The sequence below is a fragment of the Tachyglossus aculeatus genome, chromosome 16 (genome assembly GCF_015852505.1).
Source record: "Tachyglossus aculeatus isolate mTacAcu1 chromosome 16, mTacAcu1.pri, whole genome shotgun sequence".
Classification (NCBI taxonomy): domain Eukaryota; kingdom Metazoa; phylum Chordata; class Mammalia; order Monotremata; family Tachyglossidae; genus Tachyglossus; species Tachyglossus aculeatus.
This window is the reverse complement of record NC_052081.1, coordinates 50271050-50291278: the sequence shown is the minus strand read 5'-3', so window position 1 is coordinate 50291278 and position 20229 is coordinate 50271050. Positions and strand designations below refer to the sequence as shown.

The 20229-nt window shown below is 59.3% G+C and overlaps 1 protein-coding gene and 3 non-coding genes across 4 annotated transcripts in view; all 4 read left to right on the top strand.

Annotated features, from left to right (window-relative positions):
• The window catches only part of PUM1 (pumilio RNA binding family member 1), a 37485-nt gene extending 17690 nt beyond the window's left edge, over positions 1 to 19795 (top strand). The window contains exons 3-22 of the mRNA XM_038757876.1: positions 612 to 680; positions 6520 to 6628; positions 8980 to 9158; positions 9370 to 9539; positions 9836 to 10106; positions 10301 to 10394; positions 10860 to 10964; positions 11714 to 11871; positions 13184 to 13322; positions 13602 to 13745; positions 13841 to 14137; positions 14235 to 14471; positions 14815 to 15082; positions 15893 to 16022; positions 16292 to 16420; positions 17287 to 17424; positions 17723 to 17848; positions 17970 to 18091; positions 18449 to 18641; positions 19120 to 19795. Coding sequence (XP_038613804.1) covers positions 612 to 680; positions 6520 to 6628; positions 8980 to 9158; positions 9370 to 9539; positions 9836 to 10106; positions 10301 to 10394; positions 10860 to 10964; positions 11714 to 11871; positions 13184 to 13322; positions 13602 to 13745; positions 13841 to 14137; positions 14235 to 14471; positions 14815 to 15082; positions 15893 to 16022; positions 16292 to 16420; positions 17287 to 17424; positions 17723 to 17848; positions 17970 to 18091; positions 18449 to 18641; positions 19120 to 19251 — 3210 coding nt within the window. The 3' untranslated portion in view covers positions 19252 to 19795. The remainder of the gene's footprint in view (positions 1 to 611; positions 681 to 6519; positions 6629 to 8979; positions 9159 to 9369; positions 9540 to 9835; positions 10107 to 10300; positions 10395 to 10859; positions 10965 to 11713; positions 11872 to 13183; positions 13323 to 13601; positions 13746 to 13840; positions 14138 to 14234; positions 14472 to 14814; positions 15083 to 15892; positions 16023 to 16291; positions 16421 to 17286; positions 17425 to 17722; positions 17849 to 17969; positions 18092 to 18448; positions 18642 to 19119) is intronic.
• LOC119938922 lies at positions 11324 to 11399 on the top strand. The gene has a single exon (XR_005454608.1). It is a non-coding gene; the product is annotated as a small nucleolar RNA SNORD103/SNORD85 (small nucleolar RNA).
• Positions 13367 to 13447, top strand: LOC119938920. Its single transcript, XR_005454607.1, has one exon. It is a non-coding gene; the product is annotated as a small nucleolar RNA SNORD103/SNORD85 (small nucleolar RNA).
• On the top strand, positions 18744 to 18827 carry LOC119938919. The gene has a single exon (XR_005454606.1). It is a non-coding gene; the product is annotated as a small nucleolar RNA SNORD103/SNORD85 (small nucleolar RNA).
• Positions 19796 to 20229: the final 434 nt, after the last annotated feature.

Sequence of the window (20229 nt, the reverse complement as noted above, 5' to 3'; positions counted from 1 at the left end):
GTCCCAGGCTTTTCCCTGATCCCATTCCTCTGGGCCCAGGGTCCCAGGCCCCTTTCCCTATTCCTAGAGTCCCGATTCCCAGTTCCCTATCCCTTGTCCCGAGCCCCCAGGCCGTAGCCTTCTTTCCTTGGCCCCCAGGCCCCATTTCCCTTTCCCCGGTCCCCTTGTTGGGGTTCCCCGTCCCTAGTCCGGAAGCAGTCCTGGGTGCCAGAGGGATCATCCAACCAGGTAGTCTCAGTGGCTTGCCGATGGCACTGGCCTTCCTCATCCACCTTTCTTCCAGGTTGGCCTCCCCCGGTCCACCCACCAGTCTGCAGGCAGTGGACTTGGCTGCTTGGTGGTTGGTGGCGTGGTGGCCAGCCGGCGAGGTTGTCAGTTTGGGCCCAAAAGGGGACCCAAATCCACAGGTGTTTGGCTTGTGTTCATGGGCATTGGATGTGAGGTGACGACTTTTCTGTCTGTCTGCCTGTCTGGCTGGCTGGCTCTCCTCTAGACTGTAAGCTCGTCATGGGAAGGGAACGTGTCTGCTAATTCTGGTGTATTGTACTCACACAAGCACTTAGTACAGTGCTTTGTACTAAGTTGACTGATTCTCTCTCTCCCCATGGCAGGTGCGCTCCATGGACGAGCTGAATCATGATTTCCAAGCACTTGCTCTGGAGGGCCGAGCTATGGGCGAGGTGAGTGAGCTGGGGAGGAGGGAGCTGGGCTGGCTGCCTGTCAGTTCCCTTGGGGATGGTCCCCAGACCATGCAGTGACAGGGAGGGGTTCCTTCCTTCCCTCTCTCCTTCCCTTCCTCCCTCCCCACGGGTCCTTTCCCCACTCCTTGAGGGTGGCAGCTCGGGCCAGGCCTGGGCAGTTGGGGCGTCTGGTCCCGCTAAGTCTGCTGCTCAGCTCAGGAGAGGGACGGTGATGGCAGACCCAGCCCATGCCCACGCCTGGCTCTGAAATACCTCGGGGACCGCGCAGGCCCACGGGATGACATGTGTCCACCCTCCTGCCACCTGAGTCTTGAGAACAGGGTTAAAATTGGGGTGGTATCAGCTGCACCTCCCTGAAGGAATGGATTCCAGTCGCTGACCCCCACCACATAATAATAATGATGGCATTTGTTAAGCGCTTACTATGTGCAAAGCACTGTTCTAAGCGCTGGAGGGGATACAAGATGATCAAGTTGTCCCACGTGGGGCTCACAGTCAATCCCTATTTTACAGATGAGGTAGCTGAGGCTCAGGGAAGTTAAGTGACTTGCCCAAGGTCACACAGCAGACATGTGGCGGAGCCGGGATTCAAACCCATGACCTCCGACTCCAAAGCCCTTGCTCTTTCCACTGAGCCACGCATGCGCGCAAGCACGCGCGCACACACGCACACGCGTGCGGCTTCACTCCTTCTGACTCGGGTACCTATGCTGTAGAGGAGTTGGAGAGAAGGGGGATAATTCTAGTGGTAGCCAGCACTGTTAATTTTTCCAGAGTGCTTGCACATTCCTATGATAAATTCCCTGGGCAGCAGAAGAGACAGGCGTGGAAAAGGCTGAGATTGCTAAAGTGACTGGCTTGCGGCCTCACAGCAGACCAGAGCTGTGACTCTCGGTCTCAGGTTATTTCCACTGAGCTTCACTGCCCCCTGATTTTGGAGCAAGAAGAAGAGCAGTGATTTGGGGGTCAGGTGTGGGGAGGATCCTAAGGAAGGAGCCCGTACCATCATCTCACTGATTCACTGCGACCTGGGCCTCGGGCCTCGGGTCTTGGGCCTTGGGCCTGCGGCCTGCCCTGGGTTGGGGTGGAGGGCCCTTCTCACGGCAAACTCCTTTCTGTTCCGTGGGTGAGGATTCTCCCCAACACCATCAGGGAGGATTCAGGGACTGGGTTTGGCCTCGGGTCAGGCAGTCTTGGGTTGCATGGTTGGGGTCTGGCTCAGGCTGCAGGATGGATTCAGGGAGGGCCTTTTGGGCAGTGGGATTAGTTGTGTTCAGCCATCTTGTCATTTCCCAGGGAGAGCAGGGGTGTCAGCAGCCCCCCGCCGGCCTTCCGGCTCTGCCCCGCCTTGGTGACCCCCCAGGTGCACCCTTTGGGATCCCCTGCCATCCCTTCCATTCCCCCGCCGGCTCCTTGGCACATCCCTTTTGCTCCCTACTCCTTTTGACGTCGTAGATCATCCCAGTCCCTTGGCATTATAGTGCTCTTTTCCTCACTGCCCCATGTCCCTTTGGTGCCCCCCCACTCCCTGGCTTCCTGGCACCCCTGGCATCCCAGCTGCCAGTTCCATACAATGAGCTGCCCCAAGGAGAGGGAGGGGCCTTGCCCCGAGGCAGGACAATAGTGTCGGTTGCCCCCTTTTCAGCCCTCTTGCCACATGCCAACACTCCTCGTCACCTAGGGGATGGTCTGGAACAGTGAGGAACCTCACCCGATCCAGGTGGCTGTGGCTCCGAACCAGCATGTATGGGCGGTAGCCCTGTGCTGGGTGCATGGCTGGATGAGCTGCCAGCCTTAGGACACGAGACCTCTGACCTCTGCCAGCTGGGTAGTCTCCTGGCACACCTTTGGGTAGGGTGGGGGCTGGATGGATCATTGCCTGGCAAGAAACCCTCCCCCTGCTCCCCCTGAGAGGCAGGTCTCCGGTCGGGTGGGTGATTAACTGTGGTTGTTATGCCAACTTCCTGTTTGGTGAGTCTTCTTTTGGGAAGTAGGCTTTCTGCTCTGCTCTGCTATGTTCTGCTCCTCCCTTCCCTCCATACTCTGGTGCCCAACAGCCTCCCTGTCTCTCTGCCTGCTTGGGCTTTTCCACGTGGTCGGGGGTGTGGGTGTGTGTGTGTGTGTGTGCGTGTGCAGGTGTTTCTGAGGGTGGATGATGGATGGTCTGTGAGTGTGCTTCTGGAGGCGTGTCAGACTGCACGTGCACACCAGTGGGTGGGTCAGATTCCAAGAGTGCATGCGTATGTGTGTGTGTGCGTGCATGCGCGCCTGCCTGCCCGCCTGCCTGCATATGGGGGAGGTGTATCAGACTGCGTGTCTGTGCTTGTGTATTTGGGGGTGTAGCAGACTGTGTGGATCCTGGGGGTGTGAGTCTGCATGTGTGTATCTGTGCTTATTTGACTCTGTGTATATCTGGGGTGTGGCAGTCTGGGGTGTGTGGGTTTGGGATCACCCTCGACCAGGGCCCCCCGGGCTCCTTGCTTGTCACTGCCACCTGGCACTGGGCGCTGCTGTGAGCGGGCAAGGGAGCGGCCCCTCAGCCAAAGCCAGCGGCCTGAGCCACGGCCTGCTCTCTGGCCCAGGGTCGCTCCAGCAGTATAGGAAACCTGGCTGGGCGAACCAACAATGGCGGGAATGAGGAGCAGGCCTGAGCTGTGTGGGCATGAATCTGTGGGGTCTCTGATAGTCAGAGAGTCACCACTTAGGTGGAAAAGGTAAATGAACGCAGAGCTCTACTGTAGGGGAAACTGGGCGGTCCGCCTAGGTTAGCCCATCCGTGCCAGGCAAGGACTTGACCCCGAATGACCCGGGTGGTCAGGCAGTGGTATTTATTGAGCGCTTACTGTGTGCAGAGCACCGTACTAAGCACTTGGAAGAGTATAATATAGTGGAGTTAATAGACACGATCCCTGTCCTCAGGAAATTTACAGTTTAGAGGCAGTGTGGAGGAAGGGTTCACAGGTGTAAATGGCAGCTCAGGTCAAGCTGGTCCCGGCTGCACGGGCTCCGGAAACCTGCTGGGCAGAAGCAGCTGCTGTGCCGGGCCCACTGGTGGGTACTTGGGGGTCGCTCGTCCCCAGCTGCCTCCCCAGAGCTCTCCCTGCCCGCTCCCTGCGGGGAAACCCTGGCACTCCCTGGGCCCTGGGCCCAGGCCCCTCACCCAGGCCAATTCACAAACCTGAGAATCGCCCCCAGGTCAGCCTCACCCATCACTCTGCCAGCCCACGGTCCTGTCTCCCAACATTGGTGACCCATGCTGGGAGGAACCAGGGCCTGGTGACCTTCTGGTCACCCTCCCTTGGAGGGAGGGGTGGCTCATCCAGCTTTCTGACTCTACCCCCCTACCGCTGACTCTCCCAGTGACTTAGTACAGACTGTCCAACGCCCCTGACCCTTGCCCAGTGACCCAGAACAGACCATCCCTCGCCCCTCACTCTCTCCAATAAAGCCCACCCAACACCCCTGACCCCTCCGCAGTCCAATCCAGGATCTCCCTCAGTGACCCGGCCTGAACCAGAGTGGATAGAGCACAGGCCTGGGAGTCAGAAGGTCATGGGTTCTAATTCTGGCTCCGCCACTTGTCTGCTGTGTGACCTTGGGCAAGTCATTTTACCTCACTATGCCTCAGTTACCTCATCTGTAAAATTGGGATTGAGACTGTGAGCCCCATGTGGGAACAGGGACTGTGTCCAACCCAATTTGCATGTACTCACCCTGACGCTTAGTACAGTGCTTGGCGCATAGTAAGTGCTTAACAAATGCCATTATTATTATTATTATTCTTACCCCTGACTCTCTGCCAGTGACCCAGCACAAGCCATCCCAATCAATCAATCAATCGTATTTATTGAGCGCTTACTGTGTGCAGAGCACTGTACTAAGCGCCTGGGAAGTACAAGTTGGCAACATATAGAGACGGTCCCTACCCAACAGTGGGCTCACAGTCTAAAAGGGGGAGACAGAGAACAAAACCAAACATACTAACAAAATAAGATAAATAGAATAGGTATGTACAAGTAAAATAAATAAATAGAGAAATAAATACGTACAAACATATATACATATATACAGGTGCTGTGGGGAAGGGAAGGAGGTAAGATGGGGGGGATGGAGAGGGGGGTGAGGGGGAGAGGAAGGAAGGGGCTCAGTCTGGGAAGGCCTCATCCCACACCCCTGACTCCTCCAGCAGGGGCTGGACAGCCCTTGGAGAAGGGAGCAAGAATTTTTGTCCCAGAAATCATGAAATAGCAGAGTTAGATGGATCCATTTTACCCCATTCCTCCATCGCGTCGTTTCCCCCCCCCCCCCCCCCCCCCCCCCCCCCCACCTCCTCATCCCGAGATTTCTAGCCTTCCCTGCTGCTTTTGCTGCCTGCCTGCCTCCCGGTGGCCTCCCAAGGTTTTCTTCCCCAGCTGGTCCAACCTGTTCCGTGAGGAAGGTCTCACCTCCCCAAAGAGCACAGCCACGGCTCAGCCATCCCCTCCCAACATGTAGAGCAGGGGCTGGGTGAGGAGCTGACAGACGCCAGAGCCCCCTGATGGCTACGCGCTGCTGCCCGAGCCCCACCTGATCTGGCATTGCTGCGTGAGGCCCCCGAGCCCCCTGGCTTTTTTGGTTTCCCGACTTGTGTCGAATACCAAGTTTTCCTCCTGCTCGTAGTGTGGTTTCCTGTGGTTTTTCCCCAAGCGTTCTACCACCGCCTTCCATTTTCAGGGGCGTGCTCGAATTTTGTGTTCCCGCTAGCCTCTAGACTGAAAGCTCATTGTGGGCAGGGAACGTGTCTACTAACTCCATTGTATTATACTCTCCCAAGTGCTTAGTGCAGGGCTCTGCACGGAAAGCACTCAATAAACACCACTGATTGACCCTCCCCCGCAACCCTAGACACTCTGAGCCCTGTCCATCCAGCGCAAGGTCTCCTGCGGGATGGGCACAGGGAACACCTGGGCACAAATGGGATGGGCTTGCTTCTCGTGCCACTGGCCGGCGGAGACTAGGACTTGTTCCGACAGTGGTGGAACGTGTTCCCAGAGTCCCTGCAGCTGGGCCTGTGGGAGGGAGCAGCGGGAGTGGGAAACAAGAAGAATGAAGCAGTTGGCCTTGGAGGCAGCACCTGGGGATTTCATGGGTTGGGGCCGTGAAGCTGGGGGAGCCTGTGGGTCAGACCCCTCTCCCATAGCCCCCTGCAAGAACAGGCAGCCCACTTTTTCCACACCTTCTCCTTCCCTCCTCTGCTCCCTTTCCTCTTCTCTCTCTGTTTTGTCCCTCCCTCTCCCCACCCCAGCTTTCCCTCCTTTCCCTTCGCTCCCCTCTTTTGCTCTCCTCCCCTGCCTTCCTGGAACCTACTCTTCCCTTCCTTCCCCTGCTGTCCCCTGCCTTGCCGTACATCCTCTCTCTTCTTTCCTTCGGAAGAAGGCAGACTCCAGCCAGTGTGGATTCTAAAGGCGTCAGGGAACCAAATCTGTTCGGGGATGTGGCGGGCACGTGGGGTTTGTCAGCCCCCAGGAGAGCATGGCAGATCTGAGGGGAGACCTGGAGGTTGAGGTCCAGAATCACTGCTGCCACCAGTCCTATGGGGAGGCGGAGAGGCCGGGAAGGAGAGGGTGGCCATCGGGAATGGCCCAGGGGCCCCAGGGTGGGTTGGGGCTCCACTCCCAGCGGGCGCAATAGCTTTCCTGCTGTCTCTCCTTGTGAGCTCCTTGTGAGCAAGGACCGCGCCAACCAATTCTGTCGTAGTGTACTTCCCCAAGCACTTAGTACTGTGCTCTGCACACATGATTGATTGCGAAACCCCTGTCTTCATCCTCGTTTATTGCAGCAGCTCTTGCCAGGGAAAAAGTTTTGGGAAACAGATGATTCCAGCAAAGACGGACCAAAGGGGATATTCTTGGGTGACCAGTGGCGAGACAGTGCCTGGGGAACGTCAGGTAAGCAATGGAGGGGAGCTTGTCTTCATGCCCCAACTTCCCCAGCCCTGTGTATCGGCCTCAGGTCTCGGCCCTCTCCCTCCCCTGTGCAAACACCCCCAGGACCAATGAGCCGTGTCTTTTCCCCACGCTCCGTGGCCACTGTCAGGCTTAAGTGGGGGGACAGGTCCCAGTGGGGGAAGACTCCCCATCGTCCTACACAAAACCTGCCCCCTCCTGACTTTCCTATCCTTGTAGATGACATCAACAGCCACCATGTCTCACAAACCCAAAACCTTGGCATTCTCATTGACTCATCTCTCCCATTCAACCCACACATTCACTCCGTTAACAAATCCTGTTGGTTCCACCTTTGTAACATCTCTAGTATCTGCCCCTTCCTCATCAAACTGCTACCAAGTTTGGTCCAAGGTTGATCCTATCTTTTTTATCGTATCTGTTAAGCGCTTACTGTGTGCCCAGGCACTGTACTAAGCATTGAAGTAGGTAGAACCCAATCAGGTTGGGCACAGTCCGTGCCCTACATGGGACTCACGGTCTTTAATCCTCATGTAAAAGATGAGGTAACTGAAGCACAGAGAAGTGAAGTGAATTACACAAGGTAACACAGCAGATGAGTGGTAGAAACAGGTTTTGAATCTAGGTCCTTTCGACTCCCAGGCTCGTGCTCTAACCACTAGGACTCACTGCTTGCCAGCTGTACTACTAAATCAGCCTCCTATCTGACCTCCCTGCTTTCTTTTCCTTCCCCACTCCAGTCTGTACTTTACTCCGCTGTCCGGATCATTTTTCTAAAAAAAGTCACTCCTCAAGCAACTCCAGTGGTTGCCCGTCCACCTCTATATCAAACAAAAGCTTGTCATAGGCTTTAAAGCACTCAGTCACCTTGCCCCTTCCTGTCTTACTGCACTGATTTCTGATCCAGCATGTTCACTTTGCTCTTCTAATGCCAACTTACTCACTGTACCTCAGTCTCGTCTATCACACTGCTGACCCCTGGCACACATATTGCCTGTGGCCTGGAACACCCACCCTCTCACATCTAACAGACCACCACTCTCCCCACCTTCAAAGCCTTATTGAAATCACATCTCTTTCAAGAGGCCTCACTCATTCATTCATTGTCGTATTTATCGAGCACTTACTGTGTGTAGAGCGCTGTACTAAGCGCTTGGGAAGTACAAATCGGCAACATGTAGAGATGGTCCCTACCCAACAGCGGGCTTACCGTCTAGAAGGGGGAGACAGACAACAAAAGAAAACAAGTAGACAGGTGACAAAACAAGTAGACATGTGAGCTGGGATATTCTAGCCCTCATTTCCCCATCTCCCTCTCCCTTCTACATTGCCCTGGAACTCGGATTTGACACCGCACCCTCAGCCTAACAGTGTTTGTGTGCATATCCGTAATTGATTTTAATATCTGTTTCCCACTCTAGACTGTAAGCTCCTTGTGGGTAGGGAATGTGTTCTATTGAACTTCTCTTCACCTAGTAAGCACTTACTAAATACCATTGATTGATGTGGTTCTGCACAAGGACCACCCCCCCCCCCCCGCCCCATTCCTCTTAAGCCTCCGGTGATTGCCCACCCATCTCTGCATCAAACAGGAACCCCTGACCATCTGCTTTAAGACACTCAGTCAGCTCCCCCATCACCACCAGTCTTCATTCATCTCCTACTACAACCCAGCCTGCACACGGCACTCCTCTAATGCCAGCCTTCTCACTGTACCTCGATTTTGCGTGTCTCGCCTCTGATCCCTTGTTCACATCCTCTCTCCGCCCTGAAACTCCCTCTGCTTTCTTAGCCAATAGATGCTCATTCTCCCCACCTACAAAACCTGATTAAAGTCACATCTCCAGGAAGCCTTCCCTTACTAACCCCACCGCATTCACCCTCCCTTCTGCATCGCCTCACCTGAGCACTTGGATCTGTACCCCCTTAGCCCCTCAGTGCTTATGTCCATATCCTTGTACCCTGTTGCTTCCCTAGTCTGTAATTGTTGTTAGTGCCTGTTTCCTCTGCCAGACTGTGAGCTTCCTGGGGGCTGGAATTGTGTCTCCCGTTGTATTTCCCTCTTCCAAGCTCTGAGTCCAGTGCTCCACATGCAGGAAGCACTCAGTATATACCACTGATGGCCTGACTGAATCCAGTCCCCTCCTGTGCCTAAGGATAGGACCCCTTGCCGAAGCTGTGGCCACAGGCGGGCTGCGGGGACCCCAGGGTGGATCTTGTGCCAATCTGGGCTGAGCCACCCCATCCCTGTCATGTCAGCCAGGGCTCGGAGTGGGCGTGGCCCGCCCGGGGCTCGAGGTGAGCGTGCCTCAGACCACGTGTGCTTGTTGCAGACCACTCCGTCTCCCAGCCGATCATGGTGCAGCGCCGGCCTGGTCAGAGCTTCCATGTCAACAGCGAGGTCAACTCGGTACTGTCACCACGGTCGGAGAGCGGGGGCTTGGGCGTCAGCATGGTGGAGTACGTCCTGAGCTCTTCCCCTGGAGACTCCTGCCTCAGGAAAGGCGGATTTGTGAGTACCACGGGAGGGCCTGGGTGATGGGTTGAGGTGGTGGCGGCGGCAGCTTGGGTCTGAAGGGCGGGAAATGCACATGTGTCCTGGGCCACTCGCTTCTCACACTTGAGCAAGCAGGGGCCCAGAAAAGAGTCTGAAGCCTTGGGGAGACCAGGGGAGCCTAGGCCATTGTCGGTGGCACTAAGGGAAGCCCTGTGTCCGGGAGCAGGGCCCACGGGATGCAGATGGCGACGACAACGACAAAGGGGAGAAGAAGAGCAAAGGCACCTTTGACGGGGACAAGCTGGCAGAGCTGAAGGAGGAGGGTGACAGCATGGACAAGGCCAATGGGTGCTTACCCGTGCAGAACGGAATTGACGGGGATGGCAAAGACTTCAGGTGGGTGTCTCCTCTGCCCCTGCTGAGCCTTGCCTGGGGCCCTTCTGAGGTGGGGGTGTACGGGAGGGCGGGGCAATGGCAGGAGACCAGGGGCTGGGGTAGGAGCGTGCTCCCCACAGACCTTTGATGAGCCTTGTGCCCAGCCGGATGTCCCCAGCTGGTTGCGCCAAGGGCAGGAGGCCCAGGCCAGCAGACGACGGTGGCCGTCGGACTTGAGGAATCGGCCTTGGTTGTGGGGGCTTGCGCCCCTCTCCAGGTGGGTCTGAATGTCGTTCCCGTTCCTGCCCTCCCATCAGCCGGACCCCCGGGAACTGCCCGACGTCAGCCGCCGAGGTGGATCTCCTGGGCCCAAACCCGGGTGGAGCCGACGGCCTGGCCCAGCTGGGCGGTGGCAACGGGGCCAAGCCCGTGGAGGATTTCTCGGCCATGGAATCCCAGAGCGTGCCACTGGACGCCATGGAGCACGTGGGCATGGAGCCTCTCCAGTTCGACTACTCCGGCACACAGGTGCCCGTCGACTCGGCCGCGGCCACCGTGGGTCTGTTCGACTACAACTCCCAGCAGCAGGTGCGTGGCGGGCACGGGGGTCGTGTGGACTGTGGGAGGCTGATGGACAGGGAGAGCGTTGGAGGGCGGGCACGCCTTCCCTCCCGCTGGCTGAGTGCTACCCCCTTCCTCAAGAGGCTCGTGGAGGGGTTGATGGCAGTGGGTTCGAGGGAAGGGCCAACCTGGGTGCCAGGCTCCTCTTCCTTTTCCCTCAGCTGTTCCAGAGGCCGAATGCACTTGCGGTCCAGCAACTTACCACAGCCCAGCAGCAGCAGTACGCGCTGGCCGCCGCTCACCAACCACACATCGGTAAGCAGCCTCTGTCACGACAGGGACCCACCCCTTCCCCCAACCCCCCCGGCAACTGGAACCCCCTTGCCTTCCCTGAAGACCCGTTTTAATGATGAGTCCCTCCCCAATTCCCAGGGCATGGGCCAGGCAGGGGGCCGGATCCCGTGTCTGCTCGAGGGAGAGCAGGGCAGGCAGATGCAGACACATGCGTACAAGCACCACCCCATGCCCACAGCACACATGGACATGTTCCCGCTGGGGCCGGCCAAGCGCCTCCTGGAGGGCTGGATGGGGCCCCTGGAGTTTTCCTCGGAGTTTACAGGAATGCCAACCATCGGCTTCCTTCTCTTCCCATGGCACTGCCCGCTGTGGCCCTGCCCACCGTGGCGGTGTCCCCCACGCCGCCGCCGTGGCCCCTGCGGAGGGGGCATTGGGCTGGCCGCTAGCCCGCTCTGTTTTTACTGACAGGTATGTTTTCAGCAGGTCTGGCTCCCGCCGCCTTTGTCCCCAACCCCTACATCATCAGCGCTGCGCCCCCGGGGACGGACCCCTACACGGCCGGACTGGCGGCCGCCGCGGCCACCCTTGGTGAGTCCACCTCCCCCAGGCCCCGGGACCGCCACCCAGGAGCCAAGCCGTCCCGGGAACAGGATGGGCTCGGGCTGGCCGGGGGCGCATACAGAATTGCCGTTTCCCCACCTCCCAGCCCACCAGGGTGAGGGAACGGTCAGAGTTGTCAGCTATCCTGTACCGGGTCCCCGAGGGAGAGTAAGAGGTGTGGGTGGGGGTGGTCTATCTCTAACTGTGAGGGTGGGTGTCTGAGGGTGGGGGGGACACAGCCAGCACACAGTCCCACCCGGTGTTGTCTTGGGGCCGCGGTTGGGGGCAGAGAGCCGGCTTGTGCCCCGAGAGCATTCCTCGGCCGAAGGGAGGTTGAGGTTTTGGGGTCTGGCAGTGATGACACTCTTGCCCTCACTGCAGTGTGGTGATGAGAACCTGCTCTATGCTGAGCCCTGAGCCAGACCCCTGGGAAGCCCCGAGTGGGGACCCTGGCAGATGGGGCCACCGGCCAGCTAGTGTGGCCCGGTCTGTCAGGGTCCGGCTGTGGGAGGCCGGAGCCAGGAGCAGTGTCTCCCCTCCCGTCTAGCTGCCAGCCCGCTGCCCCTCCTCAGTAGGAGGGGAGAGACCGGAGGGCAGGGAGGGGCGGTGGGCCCAGGAACAGGTCCTGTCTTGGGTCAGCAGGCCCTCCTGGGTCCATCCGCCCAGTCTCTCCCGGCAACTATCCTCCCCGGGGATTTCCTGACACCCTCTTTCCGCCCCCTCCGGTGTGTCTGCAGGCCCTGCCGTGGTCCCCCACCAGTACTATGGAGTCACCCCCTGGGGCGTCTATCCAGCCAGCCTCTTCCAGCAGCAGGCGGCCGCCGCTGCCGCCGCCGCCGCCACCAACTCAGCCAATCAGCAGACGACGCAGCAGACCCAGCAAGGCCAGCAACAGGTGTGCCCGGCTCACGGTGATGACGGCCCTCTGCATTCCGTGTCCACGGGCACTGGCCACGTCCCCCACGGCTCGGGACCAAAGGGAGGCGGGGGACTTAAGGGCCGGCTGTTTCCGGAGCCCTCCGGGATTTGCAGGAATGTGGCATCTGGCCACTACACGCCACCTCTGGGCCTGGCTCTCTGTCCGGCAGGGTCCACACTGGGAGGGTGCTCAGGCCGGGAAGGATTCCAGGCTCGAGCTCATTTGGCTTGATACTGGCCTCTGGGCGTTGAGAGCGAATGGGGCAATCTGACCCTTGCTGTCAGACTCAAGCCGAACCTGCCCTACTGGAAACAACCTTCTGGGGCAGTGATCGCTCACCCCCTAGGCCAGTCCTCGAGGGGACAAATCCATGTGCATGTGCGATACAGAAGGGAAAGGAGTAGGGGAAATAAGGGTTTAGTCAGTAAAGGCCTCTAGTAGGGCTCTGGAGGTTAGAAGAGTGGTGGTCTGTCAGATGGGAAGGGGAAGGGAGTTCCAGGGCAGAGAGAGGATGTGGGCAAGGGTCCTGTGGTGAGCTAGACAAGCCCGAAGACTGGCATTAGAGGAGCAAAGTGCGTGAGTTGGGTTGTAGGAAAGCAATGAGGTATGGTAGGAGGGGGCTAGGTGACTGAGGGCTTTAAAGCTGATGGTTTGATGCAGAGGCCCAAGGATCATTGTAGGGATGGAGAAAGAGAAGGAAAGTGAGCAAGGGATCAAAGTGGTTCAAAAAATTTGAGGTAGGGCTTAGGGGCATGTAGGTAGCGTTGATTAGCATCTGGAGTAGGTGGTAGAGTTGGACGGTATGGGCTTCGAAGGAAGGGAGAGAGGGACGGGGGAGTTGGAATGGTGCGAAAGCGGCATTGGGGAGCGAGAAGGAAGCCAACTCCTCCCCCTTTCCCTGTGAGTCTGGAGGATTAGGCGAAGACAAAGCCCCCTCTAGAAAGAGCAGCAGGGGAGAGCTAGGTTTCAGTGATAGCAGGGTGGAGCAGTGATTGGGTCAGAAACAATCCAAACGAATGAGTTCTCTGAGGGAGTGGGTGTAGATGGAGAACAGAAGGGGACCCAGAACTGAGCCTTGAGGGACTCCCACAGTTAGGGGTGATGCAAGGGAGAGGAGGGGCCTGTGAAAGAGACTTAGAATGAGCATCCAGAGAGGTAGGAGGAGAACTTTAGAAGCCCTCTCAACCTTTGCCTCCCTCATCTCTTGCCCTGAATGACCTGGCCACATACGGCAAGACTGCGGTCCACGTTGGGGGAGGGGCTGATCTCCCCTGCTCTCCTCCGCTAGGTGCTGCGGGGAGCGGCCAGCCAGCGGCCCCTGACCCCAAACCAGAACCAGCAGGGACAGCAGACGGACCCCCTCGTGGCAGCTGCAGCCGTCAACTCCGCGTTGGCCTTCGGACAGGGGCTGGCGGCTGGGATGCCGGGTGCGACCTTCGGGCCGGGGGGGTTGGGGGGCGGGGCCCCGGGGGCTGGCAGGGATGATGCACTTGCCCTCGCATAGACTCTGCTGATGAGAACATCTGTCCGTACTCGGCTGTTCTGAGCCAGCCTCCGGGCCACAGACACCCCCAGAGCAGGTGCCCGTTAGCGACCGGCTCGGGCCCGTGGGGTCCTTGGGGCTGGGGATGGCAGGCGTGGGCACGGGCTTGATGGGTCAATCGATGATGGGTCGATGGATTGACAGTGTGTCGGTGGCTCCACAGGCTATCCAGTCCTGGCGCCCGCCGCATACTACGACCAGACGGGCGCCCTGGTGGTGAACGCAGGAGCCCGCAACGGCCTGGGCGCACCCGTCCGCCTCGTGGCTCCCGCCCCCGTCATCATCAGCTCCTCGGCCGCCCAAGCAGGTGAGCGGGCTGCGCCCCGTGAGAGGGGGCGGAGGCCTTGGGGTCGGCTGGCTGGGGTTGGGCACCTAATCCAAATCTCCCCCTCTGGCCCTCAGCAGTCGCAGCGGCCGCAGCTTCGGCCAACGGCGCAGCGGGGGGCCTCGCGGGCACGACGAACGGGCCGTTCCGCCCTTTGGGCACACAGCAGCCGCAGCCGCAACCCCAGCCACAGCCCAGCAGCAACCTGGCCTCCAGCTCATTCTACGGCAACAGTTCGCTGAGCAACAACGCCCAGAGTAGCTCTCTGTTCTCCCAGGGCTCGGCCCAGCCTGCCAGCCCCTCCCTGGGCTTTGGGGGCAGCGGCTCTCTGGGTGCCACCCTGGGCTCTGCCCTCGGTGGGTTTGGCACGGCAGGTAAAGGGTAGGGGGAACCCAGGGGCCACGCGGGGTGGGGCGGGGGAGGTGCACCTGGGGCCGGTCGGAAAACAGGTCCGCCTCTGTCCTTCCGCAGTCGCCAACTCCAGTGCCGGCAGCGCCTCCCGCCGTGACTCTCTGACGGGCAGTAGCGACCTGTACAAGCGCACCTCTGGCAACCTCACCCCCATTGGACACAGCTTCTACAACGGCCTGGGCTTCTCCTCGTCACCGGGCCCAGTGGGCATGCCCCTGCCCAGCCAGGCCCCGGGACATTCCCAGACACCGCCCCCATCCCTCTCCTCGCACGGGTCCTCGTCCAGTCTAAACCTGGGTAAGGGATCCAGAGAGGCGTCCTCCCCCTGCCGCATCTCCCCCATCTCCTATCCTGTCCTGGCCATTCCCCTGCATCATCTGCCGAGAGGAAACTACCGGAGCCTGGCTCTCTCCATCCTGAGGGTGGAGGAGCTCACCGGCCATGAGCGGGAGCGTTTCCTGAAGTCTCACCCAGGCCCTCTGGGGCAAGGGAGGGGAGCGATCCCAGGACCTTTCTGCCTTTAGCAGTCAACGAGTCCCGGGGTGGGTCGGTCCCCTTCCACCAGGGTGGGCCCAGAGGCGGCACCCCTCCTCCTGGCCCCCGTCACCGTTCACAGCCGTGTGTCTGGCGGCTTCCACAGGTGGACTGACCAACGGCAGCGGGAGATATATTTCGGCAGCCCCCGGGGCCGAGGCCAAGTACCGCAGCGCCAGCAGCGCCTCCAGCCTGTTCAGCCCGAGCAGCGCCCTGTTCCCTCCGTCCCGCCTGCGCTACGGCATGTCCGACGTCATGCCGTCCGGCCGCAGCCGCCTCCTGGAGGATTTCCGCAACAACCGCTACCCCAACCTGCAGCTGCGTGAGATCGCCGGCCACATCATGGAGTTTTCCCAGGACCAGCACGGATCCAGGTGAGACCCCCCGGGCCGGTGGCACCCCGCCTCCCCCTCCCTCCCACCCCCTCACTACTACCCCCTGGGGAGTGGGCTCAGCTCCCTGCATTCACCCCAGGACCCGCTCCCCAAGCCTCTCTGTTGGCTGCTGTCTTCTCTGCATCAAACAAGCGCTAGTGACCACCAGCTATTCCATCAGCTCCCTCGCCACACCCGTTCTTGCACCTTTCCCAAATACGATTGATTTCCCTCTCCCTTCTTACTCGCAGACCAGACCTATGCTCTCCCCAGAGTCAAGGCCCTCCTGAAATTCCCCTCTACTTCAGGAGGCCTTTCCCAACTCATCTCATTTCTTTTTGCTTTACTCTACTCTCTCGAGTGCTTAGTACTGTGCTCTGCACATGGTAGGAGCTCAATAGATGAGATCAAATGAATTGGGTTTTCCGTTTCCCCTGACTTTCAGCCAATCTAGTGCCTCGGTGCCCTCTGACAGCTTCTAAGCTCCCCACCTCCTGTTGCACGTCCGGCCCACCTCGTACCCCTGATTCCTGGAGCACTAACTTGTAGACTGATCCCCTTCTCCTTCCTTCCGCCAAGCATTCCTCAGCATCCGTCTCCTCCGCTGGATGGCGAGGTCCTGGAGGGCCAGGACCAGGCTTCTGGGCCTCTCAGTCTGTGGCTCTCTGCCCAGGGTGCAGGACGGTGCTCAGCTCAGGACTCTGCTCTGTTCTCTTCGGCGCCCTGGCCCGTCCATGCGGGCAGTCGGGGTCAGGGGCTGCCTCCCAAGACATTCAGCCTGCTCTCACCTCCTTCCCCATCCGCCCACAGGTTCATCCAGCTGAAACTGGAGCGGGCGACCCCAGCTGAACGCCAGCTGGTCTTCAGTGAGATCCTGCAGGCGGCCTACCAGCTCATGGTGGACGTGTTTGGGAACTATGTCATCCAGAAGTTTTTTGAAGTAAGCCTGCCTGCTCACAGCCTCTCGGCCCCTCAGACCCTTGGATCCCTGCCCTGCCCTCTCTCCTGTCCCTGACCACTTGAGCCCCCCCCACCCTCCACCTCTTCCGCCCCAGACGAGCATCTGGCTGTTTCGGGCACGATGGCCTAAGAACCAGAGGGCCCTTCCCTCCCCCCCGGGAACCCTGCCATGGAGCGCTGCAGGGAGGGTCGCCCGATACCCAGGGCACCCGCTGCCCAGGGCTGATGTGTCTGTGTGTCCACCCGCAGTTTGGGAGCTTGGAGCAGAAGCTGGCGCTGGCGGAGCGGATCCGGGGACATGTGCTGTCCCTGGCACTGCAGATGTATGGCTGCCGCGTCATCCAGAAGGCGCTCGAGTTCGTTCCCCCTGACCAGCAGGTAATTGTAAGTTTCCGCCTTACCTTACCTTCTTTCTTGGGGTCCGCCGGGCTGGGAGAAGGCCGGGTTGGGGGCTGGGGGAGCCCCTGCCCCTCCCCTTTGCCCGCATCCCCACCCCCTGATCCGCCCGGAACAGAGCAGGCCTCTTGTCATCCTTCTATGTGGTTGTTCTTCTTCAGGCCCAACCTCGGGCCCTCCTGCTTTGCAGAAGCCATTTCTGCTGGCCAGGATGAAGCTCAGTGGATGCAGATGGCCAGTGCCTTCGGCACAGAGCCCCCCCGACATTCTGGGAATCGGGCTCAGCCCTCCTGGCCCAGGCCTGATAGCTCCAACCTTTTCCTGAGACTTTCTCCAGTTAGTCTCCCCTCCCCTCCTCCCGATTTTCCTGCCTCGTAGAGTCTTAGCCAAACCCCGCCATCCGTGACTCCACTCTGATGATCCCCCCAAGGCACCACGCATGCCTGCCCTCAGGTAGGGGTCTGCTACTGACCTCGAACACAAGGCAGGCAGGGTTCTGTCCAGCCCCTCTGGGGCTGTGGAGGGGGTGGGGGCAAGCCAGACGGCGGTTCAGGCAGTCTCAGCAGATACCCTGGCTGTCCTCACTTCCGCCTCACTGGGTGGGCAGGTGGGCAGGATCGATATGTGGGTGCTTGGGCCTCAGAGTTGGAGAGCTGAGTTCTGGGCATAGGAATAGGGGCAGGGAGTTTTGCTTTCCTTCTCCCGGACATAGTCCGTGGCCAGCCCAACCCTGCACCACTGACAACACCATATGGGTCCCATATCCCCGGTTAGTGGGAGGGAGGGGGGTGCCGGCGGGCCAGCCTGTTCCAGTGCCGGTGGTGCTCCCGGTCTCCCTCTCCTCGTAGAACGACATGGTGCGGGAGCTGGACGGCCACGTCCTCAAGTGCGTCAAGGACCAGAACGGAAACCATGTAGTGCAGAAGTGCATCGAGTGTGTCCAGCCACAGTCTCTGCAGTTCATCATCGATGCCTTCAAGGGCCAGGTGCGGCCCTGGACGTGGCCCGGGGCGCGTGAGACGGCGGGTTATGGAATTGCTGCAGAATCCTGCCCCTCCTAGTTGCACACTGGAGCCGGGGCTGGTTTTTGCCTTCAGGAGATTTCAGCGGGCAGAGCGCCTTGGCACCCCTGAGTCCATGCTTGGCGCCCATGGGCCTGTGCCCAGCGCCGCATCCTCTGTGTTGTGGAGTGCGCCCATGTGAGGAGGCGGGGTGGCTGGCTGCAGCGGCTCCGGGGACCTTCACCCCGCACATCTGAGTGTGCGTGCGTGTCCCCTCCCCTAGGTGTTTGCGTTGTCCACGCACCCGTACGGCTGCCGCGTGATCCAGAGGATCCTGGAGCATTGCCTCCCCGATCAGACGCTGCCCGTCCTGGAGGAGCTGCACCAGCACACGGAGCAGCTCGTGCAGGTGCCCGAGGGGACGTGGCCGCCAGGAGCTCGGGGGGCCAGGGAACCGAGGGAGGGACTGGAGAGCCGGGGGACCCAGAGAGCTGAAGGGCCCAGCTTCATTCACTACCTGGTGTCCCCAGGACCAGTACGGAAACTACGTCATCCAGCACGTACTGGAGCACGGGCGTCCCGAGGACAAGAGCAAGATTGTAGCCGAAATTCGGGGCAACGTACTTGTATTGAGTCAGCACAAGTTTGCCAGGTAATCGCGACAGGCACTTTGGGATCTGTTTGAGCGTTTTCTCTGTGGCCGGCGCCGGACCAAATCCTGGGGGAGATCTGACGTCAGGTTAGACAGAGTCTAACTGGAAGAGAGAAGAGGGGTGGGCCGGGAGCAGCTGGTAGTGTGCCCCTTCAGATGACCGGCCAGCATTCGGGAGTCCTGCTCGTTGGCATGAGCGATGTGACATCCCTCGTTCTGGATTTGGGATGCAGGGGGCCGGTGCGGGTAGCCTGGAAGCAGGGAATTTATGGGCTCTGATTCGCCCCCCTCCTTCTCTTCCTCCACCTTTCCACTTCTCCCCTTCCACCTCCTCCTCCCCCCGATGCCACCGCCCAGCAATGTGGTGGAGAAGTGCGTGACCCACGCATCGCGCACGGAGCGCGCCATGCTGATCGATGAGGTATGCAGCGTGAACGATGGGCCGCACAGCGCGCTGTACACCATGATGAAGGACCAGTACGCCAACTACGTCGTGCAGAAGATGATCGATGTGGCCGAGCCCGCCCAGCGCAAGATCGTCATGCACAAGGTGGGCGCGGCGGGGGAAGAAGTGGGGAGGGCGAGCTATGCTTTCCCGGGCGGGTTTGGGAGTCAGTCTTCCAGGTGAGGGGAGACTGTGCTTCCAATAGGGGCCAGCGATGATGACACTCTTGCCCTCACGGAGAACGGTGTTCGGTGAGGAGATCCTGTACGTGCTCAGAAGAGCTGAGCTGGCTAGGGTGGGGGTTGGGACCATGGTGGGGGCTAGGGCGTTGCAGGTGGGGTCACCATCCTGTGTCCAGCTGGGCAGTGGAGGACGGGTTGCGATTCAGGCCCAGGGTGCCGGAATCTGGCTTCCCCTAGTTTTTGAGCCTTGGGGTGTCGGGCCTCTTGCCTCCGATCCCTGATCCTAACCCGCCCTCAAGGACCGATTGTGTGTGTGTTCCCATCCCTCCCGTGATCCCTTTGCCATCCCTAACCCTTCCGTTGCCCCCCTCTCCTGGCACCAACGCTGTGCTCCACCCCAGATCCGGCCACATATCGCCACGCTGCGCAAATACACGTACGGGAAGCACATCCTGGCCAAGCTGGAGAAGTACTACATGAAGAACGGGGTGGACCTGGGACCCATCTGCGGCCCCCCCAACGGCATCATCTGAGAAAACGGGGGCGCTCCGCCCACCCCCGTCCCTGCCTTCCATCCCCTGCCACCACCACCCCTGATATTCCAGCAGGTCCGCGGATCCGGGAACCGGACATACAGACACACACACAGACACACACACACACACACGTCCCTCTCCCCCTTTGTAAATTCCTTTAATTTTATTATGCATAACATGTACTAATTATTTTTTTTAATTAACAAATTGCCCTGCTGTTTTACTGGTTGTATAGTATCCTTGTACATAGGTAGCAACCGACCCAGAGGCCCTGGGCCCGACGCTCCCCACCCTGTTCCCCCCACCCCCAGAGACTCGGCTCAGGGCTGATGTCAAAGAGAAAAAAAAGTTTTTAATTGTTGGGCGGGAAGGCGGGTTTGGCCATCCGGCTTCCCCTGGGTGAGTGTGTGGCCGGCTGGCCGGTGCCCGTGGCCACCTTCCCTGCTGCGCCCGGACCGAGCTCCCCGTGGTGCCAGCCTCCCACCCCAGATGCCTTTTTAAGTTTCTGGAACTTTTTAAATTGCTCCTTTCGGAGGGTGGACCGGGGTCGGGGGGCGGGGAGGGGGCGGCCGGGCGGCGGGTTGGACGCCGGGGGGGGGTGGGAGGGGGCGGCGGGCGGGGGCTGGGCTTCTTGATTTCTTCTGTTCCCATTGACGGTCAGAATCGATTCTTTCGCATGAGAAAAATCCACCACGGCTTTGGTCTTGCTTCTATAAATATCTAGTGTATACTTGGTGTAGACTTTGCATATATACAAATTTGTAGTATTTTCTTGTTTTGATGTCTAATCTGTATCTATACTGCACCCTAGTAGTGGAACATACTTTTGATTGTACAATTGTACATTTGTAAAACCTTCTGTAATGTAAATGTGGAGAAGTTTGAATCAACATAAACCCGTTTTTGGTAAGGAAAGAAATTAGCAATCCTGTGCATTTCAGTGTATATTCACCCCTTTCCTGGTCGTAGCCGATA